Here is a 9,156-nt window from a genome sequence, read left to right as displayed (position 1 = left end):
CCTTTCTTTGGGTCCTCAGTCCAAGAAGGTCGTTAATATTTCAGCATTTGGGCAATGCAATCAATCACAAACATCAAGAGGTTCCTTATATGGGGAAAAGGGAAAAGAAGGGAAGAAATCCCACCAAACCCCTGCACTCTAAAGGTGCTTTGCTCCTATATGAAAAACACCATGTAGTGTTATAGTACTGCTCTCGCAAGCTCTGCTCCAACTCTCCTTGCTGACATAAAGAGATGGACAGCAAGTCATATTTTTAGTTTAGTAACAATGCTTAGCATCTTTTAGTAACTTCAATGACCAATAGGTGGGCTTATTTTCAAATGCATTATTACCTCAAGCCAAATACGCACGATATGGTGCACTACCTGTTTTCTAAACTGCTTTTAGGCAAGGAGAGGTACGTTTCTAAAAGTATGGCTGAAAGGTATACATTTGTACCTGCAAGTAAATATCAGCATCCTATCTGAGGAGAAAAATGCACATCCACAGCTACTGATCCAGAAGCAATTGGTTTTCCAGCAGGTTCCTATATTTAATCTAAATTCTGCACCAGCTATATTAAATGTAACAAAGAAATGCAACCCAGAAATTATGCCTGGAGCCAAGTCCATTAAAGGTACTTCGGAATAACTAGAGACCAAGCACCTTAAAAGCACCAGAAGCTATTGATACTTAAGAGGGGGCTGTGAATAATCGCAATGGCTGCGTTAGAGGGGAGGGAGAAAAAAAAAATCAGCCAAATTACGCTTGGTTAATTCAGAGTAACAGATCTGCCCCCAAGTGAATTGGAGGCCTTGAATTAATTCTGTTATGACAAATCAAGATAAACGTTCCCCCTAAATTGCATGCGATTTAATTAATTTTTGAGATCCTGGGTTTTTTTTTTTTTTTCCTAGCTAATAGTTCACATGCTCCTGTGCTGTCATTGTGCTTGAGTGGGCAGACTTCAAAGTGATATTAAATAACCAACTATTAGATTTACCTAGCACGTCCTATTGGAAAAGTGCCATTTAATTACCTAGCCTGTTCAATTAAAGGGACAGCATTCTCTGAATATAGCAGCTTGCTGTTGATTACCAGGGAAATGAACTCGCTGTCTGGCGGCGTCTCCGTTCCTAACGCTACCCCCTCCCCAAACACACCCTCCACCACCAACCACCACTGGTCCCCCCCGCCCGGGACCCCCCACCCCCGGCCGCGCGGCGCTCACTGCGGCTGCGGGCGCCACGTGAACGCCGAGCGAAGCCCGGGGAAAGAAAAGAGCGAAGGCTCGCGCGGCTCCCGCCCTGCGCTCGCCCCCTCGCGGGCCCGAGGCCGCCCGCCGGTAGGACGCCTCAAACGCAGCCTCGGGCGGCGCCGTCCCGGCCCTCCCCCGGCCCCGGCCGGGGCCCAAGCAAGAGAGAGCTCGCGGAGGACCGCCACCCGGGCTTCCGGTGCGCTTCCTCGCCCTCCCCGGACCTGGGGCCCCACCCGTCGGTCTCCGAACTTCCTCCTCTCGCAGCACTTTACGCGCTAGTCTTCGGGCCAGAGATGGGGGTGGAGGAAGAAGGGTTCGAGGAAAAGAGAAACGGAGTTTCGAAAGCTACTTGGTGGCGCTTGGATAGAGCTGGGGGGCGGAGGGGTGTCAGAAGCTGGGGGTAGGGGGAGAGGGGACAGTTGCAAGGTTCGCCGACTTTTGGAGCGGGGGTGGGCAGGCGTTGGCCCCTTTAAGATCCACCCTCCCTCTTCCCCTCCACAGCACCCCCCCCCAGTCTTTCCCTCCCTCTCTTAGAGGCCAATTTTGTTAATTAAATGTTTTGTTTGCGACGCAGCTCTCATTCATTGCGGACACGTCATTCGGAGCAGATCTAAGCCAGAGACCAGATCTCATTAGATAAAGCCCATCAGAACCAAGAAAATGGAGGAGCCACTAATTAAAGCTTTTAATTGTGCGGATTCGCTGCGGCAAGGCAGCCGCTTTATCTGAAATCTTGGAGGGAGAGGAGGCAGAGGACCACTTCTGCCCAATCGACACTGGGTCACGCAGGGGGAAGGGACTAGGGAAAAGCAGTACCCCCACACACACCACCACCACCTCCGGGCCCTGCTTTCCCCGCAGCTTTAGCCGTATCTTGGTAGTTTCAAAAGATCACGCCTCAAAGGCAGTTTAAACCCCCTTAATAGATCGCTCTGTGGTCACAATCGAGTGGAGGAGCCCGAGGATCCCCTTCACCTGGTGTCTGGGAAGCGGATTACTCCGCTCTAAGGTGGCCAACCTTGCAGAATTCGAAGCTCCTCCAACAAGTGGACTGGGGAGGGAGTAGCTGAGAGGAAAAGGATAGCGCACCTCCTCACCTTCCCACCCTTCTGGCATCTTGATGGGCAGAGGGAGGGAACTCTGAAGAAGACTTCAGAGATTCCTCAGCCTGGGGATGGGGTCGGCGGAGGGGGGGCGGGGGTTTCAGCAGCTGAAGAGCCCTAAGCAGAGTGGGAGGCCATGGTCAATTTGGTACTGAGCTAGAACTCCTCTCTCCCAGGAGAGATCTAAGGTTCTCAGGATAGCATCTAGTTCAAGAGCAAGCCCGGCTCCAGTTTTCAAAATCAGAGGGAAAAAGAAAGTGAGAATACAGACCCAATTAATTAAGGCGCAGGGCTGGGCGCACAACCTCCATTGCTCCATTAAGCCAGCTGAAAACACCAAATGGACATTTATATTTGGTCCCAAGAACAGGGAAAGAAGGCGATTCCCAGAAAGCCACTTGCCTAAACTTGTCTTGAGGGAATGCAAGTGGACCCATCTTCTTTTTAATTAGTGGTAATCAGAAGCGAAGGCTTTCTGAATGCACTTGGAGACGAGGTGAATGTACTATTCACCGCATCTGAACAGCACTGTCAATTTTTGCACTTTAAGCTACCCTGCCTTCTTACCAGTTTTGCTCTCTATTTAATTGCAATACTGTCAAAGCTCATGGCATTGCTTGGAAGGAGGACCAGAAAGCATTACACCCATGCTCCTGCTGATTTTCCAACATTTACTTCTAAAAGAACACTTAGTGAAATTAATGCTGCCATCTTAATTTAAAAATAAAAGCCCTCTCCCTTCCTATATTTCTTTTACTTGGCTGATTGAGGATGGCAGTAGAGTGGACACAGGTTGCATTATCGGAATAACCAAATATCATTTTACTCCATCATTTTAGATTAATGATATTACTGGGGTAAACATACACAGCTCAGAACTGTACTGGGATATTTTGCACTTTTAGATGCAGAGTTGAGGGAACCACAATGGAACTAAATAAACTTTGTACAAAATACCTCAGCCATTGATTCACCCACTTGAAGAGAGCAACATTTTCTACTAATATTCTATAAAGAAAACGGTTTAGGACAGAAATTTAACTAGAATGCAATTCTTCGTAAAAGTGAGCGGTTCTCTAGTATCAGCGGTTCTCTCATATCAACGGTGTGCATGTGGGTTTTTTGTTTTTTGTTTTTTTTTTTAATTACTGGATGTTGAAACAGAACACCTCCTAAAAGCATTCATGTGCATCAGTCTATCAAGCCATTTACTCAAATTAAATGTGTAATCCTTCAAATGCCTCCTTTCAAATTAATGAGTTTAAGTAGCTTGAGTTCACCTGAAAAGATCCTATAGGCACCTGACCTCCTGAATTCTTTCCATTAATTGCACTGAAACTTGTTGGAAAAGACTGCTTACAGGGGCATATGAATGTTCCTATACATTGCTTTAAAATGCAAGATTAGTATAATTCTATAGCCTCTTTTCCTAAATCTTTATTGGGGATCCCGGGTAGGGATACAAACAACAACAACAACAAAACCCCCAAATCTGAACTCTCCTCAATTGAAAAACCTGCAAACTCTACATCACAAACCACACACTAACACTGAGCATTACAAGCCTCCAAGTAACAGTATACAAAGAAAAACACTACCACTAAGAGTTTTTTGTTTTGTTGCGGGGTGGGGAGAGAAAGGGGGAGTTTACTATGAGAAGAATTACAAGTTTTTAAACTGATGGGTAATCAGCATTTTTCACAAGGAGCACGAAGAATGAATCACAGTTTTCCACTCAAAAAACTTTAAAAGTGCTTATGTAAATATAATTAGCCATCACCAAAGGCAAATCATTTCTCACTAACTACACTCATTCATAAGGCCATCTTTTGTCTCTTGAGTTTCTATGTAGGTCCCTACCCTTCTTTAAGGTAGCAGCCTAACTCCCACTTTTTAGCTGAGGGTCCTGTTGGGGTAGACTCCTTAAAATTTTGGTCAGTAGAGCGCCCAACCTTGGCACACCTAACAGCCCAGTCCCATCAGATGGATAGTTTTTACTTAGCATGGCTTCTGCGGTGAATTTACTATTAAAAATTGAGAGATCAACACATGCTTCTCGAACCCCTTAAATCGGACCAACCAGGTTTTCGAGGGGAAGGTTACAACGTTTCCTCAGAGGTTCCCTGTTCCTTTCTTTAAAATCTTTGGTAACCTTTGGCCTTGCCATTGCTCCGCTCACCCATCTCAAGGAAAGCAGCCAAGTCTTACCTAATGTAGTCATTTCTGCAAAGGATCATGCCGCTCTTGGTGTAACAGGACGTGCCGATGTCGCCCAGCTGCGCCTGGCAGCAGGAGCACTTGAGGCACCGGCTGTGCCAGTAGCTGTCCATGGCATAGAGCAGAAAGCGGTCCGCAATCTTGCCCCCGCAGCCTGCGCACCGCTTCCAGGAGAGGGAGCCGGCCGTCACGGGGGGCGGCTGTGAGCTGCTGCCCGGATTCACCATGGTCTGCAGAGGGCGGGAAGGGGACAGGGAGAGAAAGACAAAACAGGGGCGATGCAAAAGTTAGCAGCAATCGCCGCGCGCGAGAGCGAAGCCGTGCTCCCCCCACCCTACCCCCCAGAGCTGCTGGAAGGAAGCAGCAGGGCCAAGGCGCGCAGGAGGGTGAGGGGGAGAGGGAAGGAGGGAGGAGAGCCGGCAGCAGCCGCCTGTTTACTTTTCTCAAGCTTTGTTCTGGGGCCACGAGCTCCTCTCAACTTTCCAGAGCTCGCCGCTGCTGACAATTTCAGCTTGGGTACTGTCAAAACTCCGAGAGCGAGGCTCGGCGGCGCGCTCCACCCCTCGCGGCGCCTCCTCCCAGCCCCCGCCTCCGCCCACTGCCCCCTCCTCCCTCCTTCGCCGCCCGCCTCCAGCAAATGAGGGTCAAACCCACCCACCGCCGCGCCCGGCCCCTCCCAGGCCCCCGCCGAGCCCCGAGAGCTAGCCGAGGGGAGCGGGGAGGCGGCCCCCGCCAGAGCCACGTTCCCTCCCGAGCTCTGCCCTGGGAAGTGCAGCTGCAGTTCACAAGTTGGAAATAGTTCGGTTTTCTGAAAGGGAGGGAGGGAGGAACCGGCAGAGGGGTGAGGGAGAGCGTGGTGGTGGGAGGGGAGGCTAGGGGACGCGAGGGAGGGGGTGCGGTGCGTAAAGTTGCGAAACTGGTTTTTCGTATTTTAAACAGCACCTTTCACATGCCATTGTGGTGACCGCCATCTCCCATTATTGTTCTAAATCTCATTTCATTTTGAAGATCAATGAGTGTTTTCTCTGGGTTTTCAGGACACAGGCAAGAATAATAGATCATTGAACTTTAGGATGCCTGTTAACTTCCTATACAAACACTCTCCACTTTGGTCTCACTAATCTGCCCTTGATCAGCAATTTAAATGCTAAAGCTTTGTTCCTCCGAAGGGGGAGGGGGGTTACAGATAATATGCGAGAAGGCACTATTAAAGGATGCACAAGTTATATTCGAACCAGTCCTGCTGTCACCAAAAACTGCTTTTAAAAATTCCCCACTCTTTCTAATGAATGTCACGAGAAGCAACTGGGGTATAATATAGGAATCAATTTATAAAGCTTAGCCTAAACCGATTAATTTGTTGCCTCCAATCCTGAGTCCAATAAAGTCCTAGTGTTGCTCCAGTCACTTATTCTATAAAAAGATCAAGTTATTTACTGCCAATTAAGCAGCCTGTTTTGTCTTTGTCCTCTGTAAGCCGAGAGTGTAGGCTCCCCCCGAGGCTCCCGGCTATCTGCTCAAGACATTCAGCTGATACCTCAGAAGGGAGAGGGCGAACTTTGCCTGTCCCCGGCCCAACTTGGCTGCTGCAAAAAAACCAGGGGAAGGGAACGAAACAAGGACTCGGGTTCCTTAAATAGGCCGGTTTTAAACACATTTCCTCCGAAAGAGTCCCGGAACGTGTGTCCAGTGACCGCACAATAAACCAGAATAAGAACTGCACCAATTAAGCTGTAACAAAACCCTGAGACTTTGGAAACAGGACCACTCTAAAACCCATTAGCATTGCATTTATCCGAATGCATCATACCTTTATGTAAATTGATTTATCTGATGCATTTACTCGAGGAATTGCTTTTTGTTACAATTTCAGCCCTAACCCAAATGAATCTGCATTTCCTGCCCGAGGTCTTTAAACTGTTTCCCCCAACGTTTTAATCGCTCCGAATTCCTTTTTAAAAGGGGAGAGGGAGGGAGGAGATTCCAAGCTCTTCCCCGCCCCCATCTTTGGTGAGAGGTAAATATATATGTATATTTTTTTGAAAAGGAAACATTACACTGAGAAAAGCATCCAGTAACCCCATTAGCTAAAGCTCTTAAGGACAAGCAATACCTTAATGCTGATTAAATCTAAAAGAGATGAATCAAGAGGACTGACCAGAAACTGACTCCCCTGATAACTAAGGACGGGCCCTCATCAAGTTTCATTTAGAGTTGGAAAAAAAAGAAAGCTTTTAAGTTAAATAGGCTTATACTCTAGTAATTACATAGCCAAGCAATTTAGGTCCTGGGATAGTCAGTGAAATAGAAAGCAGAACTGGCAGCTAGAGGCAAAATCTGCCCCTCTTTAACAACGTCTCTGGTGTTTTTTAATGGAGACCAGGGGAGGGACAAACGTAGCGCTGGCAATTTGTAGTACAAAAATGGATGCTTAATTCATGTCTTGATTTTAATTAGGTGATTCACCGGATTTCTCCTGGATTGGAACAAAAGACTTATAAGCCAAGAGGAATTTTTGAAAAGAACCAGCAATACTGAATCCTGCTCACTTAGATCCTTTCTGCCACTGTTTCAAAAATAGTGTTTACTGGGGGGTGGGGGGGGGTCGTGACTATTTCCCCCACACTACTTCTCATACTTCAACCCTCATTTAAGCACCTCCTGCCTCTCCCTTAGGAACTGAAAATATCCCCACCCCCAGCCAAGGCCCCCACCAGCCCCGTCTCCAAGAAGAACCCTTTTGTAAGCAGGAACCGCTACAAAGCTGGCTGCCCGGGGCTGGCTGCCCTCCGTGCTAGCTCGCAGGCCGGCCTCGGTAGTTTCAGACTCGCGCATTATCTAAGCCGACGTATTGTTTACTTGCAATTTGGGACGGTCAAGGGAAGGAAGCCAAAGAAAACAGCCCTGGCCCAAATCGGCCCCCTCCTCCCTCTCCCCCCTCCTTGCCCGCGGCTCCCCGGCCGTCCCCTTACCTGCTTTTCCCCTATATTGCAATATTGCGAGAGGCGGCGGCGGCGAAAAGCGAGCGAAGCCGCTCGGCTTCCAAGGAAGGGGCGCCTTGGCTGGCGGAGCTGGAGGGAGAGGGGGATGTTCTCGCAGAAGCAGGAAAGGGGAGGAGGGGGCTAAGGGCTGCTTTTTTTTTTTTTTTCTTTTTTCTTTTTTTTTTTTTTTTTTTTAACGCGTTGCTCTGAGGCTGGGTTGGGGGGCCCCGCGTAAGTGGCAGGCGGCCGAGAGCAGGAGTGTCAGTCTCAGTCCTCGGCGTTCTCCTCCGCCTCCGGCTCCGGCTCCGCGAGAGCAGCTGCAGGAGCCCTCGGCCCGCGCGGCGCGGCTTCAGGCGCGACGCAGCGGCAGCAACTGCTGCAATCGCTGCTGCAAGTTTGGCAATGTGGCTTCACTTTGTATATTCCCCCGCCCGGCGGCCCCCGCCCCCGCCCGCGCGCCTCCCGCTCCTCCTCCTCCTCCACCGCCTTCCTCCCTCCCGCGCGCTCGCACGCTCGCTCGCTCGGGGCTGGCGGCGGCGGTCGCTCGGCCGAGCTTCCTGCCCCTCCGGCCGGGGAGCAGCCGCAGAAACAGCAGCCCCGGAGCGGCGGCGGCCGGTGCGGAGGCCGGGAGGCGGGCGCAGCCGGAGCCAGGGAGCTGCGGCCGGCCGGGGCCCGGCGCGCTGAAGCTTGCGCCGCTGCCCGGAGCTGCCGCCGGGGCTGCTACTGCGGCTGCCGCTGCCCCGCTCGGAGGAGGAGGCGGCGGCGGCGGCGCTGGCCTCTAGCCGGCTCGCTCGCTCCCTCCGCGGCGCTTACACATGTGTTACTGACAGAGCAAAATCCCAACTACTCCCCGGCTCTGCCGCCGACGTCAGCGACCCTCAGCCACTGGGCGGCCGGATTGTTCAGGCGGAATAATAAAACCTGCCAATCCGGGGAAGGACAAAGGGATGACTGAAACGAGACTCTGGGGGCGGGGGAGACAGGGAGGCGGCGGAGCGGGCCGGGGAAGGGGAAGGGAAGGGCCGGAATCAGGTGGGGAGCAGGGACCTGGGCGTCGGGGACCCCGGCGCGGCCCGGGCTCGCCAGCCGAGGCGCGGGGTGCCGCCGCTGCCCCCCCAGCTCGCGGGAGACCCTGGGGACCCGCCCCCGCCCGCCCCTAGGGGCTTGCCCTCCCCTAGCGCCGATGCGAGCCCGCGAGGAAACTTAACTTCACGTCTTTCTCCGAAATGGGTCTCTTCCTGTTTGGGAAGAAAAGTCTTCCCGAAATCTTGGGGTGGATTTCACACGCACGCAGAAGAGGTTCTGTTTTTGTTTTTTAATGCACGGTGTTCGAGATTAATGAGCCTTAGTGGAAGTTCAGTTAACAAGGGGAAGACAGAACAGTAGTTCTTAAATACTGTCCACTGAGCCCTCCTCTCCCCATGAGCCCGAGTACAAACCAAGAGCCTCGTAGGCATTTCGTGGATATTTGTCAATTGTTGGTGATAGAAGGATCACAGCCTTTACTTTGGAAGGTAAGGGAAACTTCAGGGAGGAAGTGTTGCCCTCTCTCTATCCACTCCACTGTGGAAAATGAGGCCTGATTTCCCATAGCCCGGAAAGCAAGAGAAGTAATTGC

At 51.0% G+C, this 9,156-nt stretch overlaps 1 protein-coding gene across 4 annotated transcripts in view; it reads right to left on the bottom strand.

Annotated features, from left to right (window-relative positions):
- The window catches only part of LMO4 (LIM domain only 4), a 17,372-nt gene extending 9,034 nt beyond the window's left edge, over window positions 1-8,338 (bottom strand). Inside the window, exons 1-2 of one of the 4 annotated variants that reach the window (XM_032867056.1) lie at window positions 7,530-8,338; window positions 4,549-4,790 (exon numbers count right to left, since the gene is read on the bottom strand). In XM_032867056.1, coding sequence (XP_032722947.1) covers window positions 4,549-4,784 — 236 coding nt within the window. In that variant the 5' untranslated portion in view covers window positions 4,785-4,790; window positions 7,530-8,338. Of the gene's footprint in view, window positions 1-4,548; window positions 4,791-4,995; window positions 5,129-7,529 lie in introns of those variants that run through there. The other 3 variants (XM_032867053.1, XM_032867054.1, XM_032867055.1) reach the window with 3 other exon arrangements.
- Window positions 8,339-9,156: the final 818 nt, after the last annotated feature.

This window comes from Lontra canadensis, unplaced genomic scaffold (genome assembly GCF_010015895.1).
Source record: "Lontra canadensis isolate GAN:19392208 unplaced genomic scaffold, GSC_riverotter_1.0 scaffold33, whole genome shotgun sequence".
Taxonomy (NCBI): domain Eukaryota; kingdom Metazoa; phylum Chordata; class Mammalia; order Carnivora; family Mustelidae; genus Lontra; species Lontra canadensis.
The sequence above is the reverse complement of the archived record's forward strand: the minus strand, read 5'-3'. Positions and strand labels throughout refer to the sequence as shown.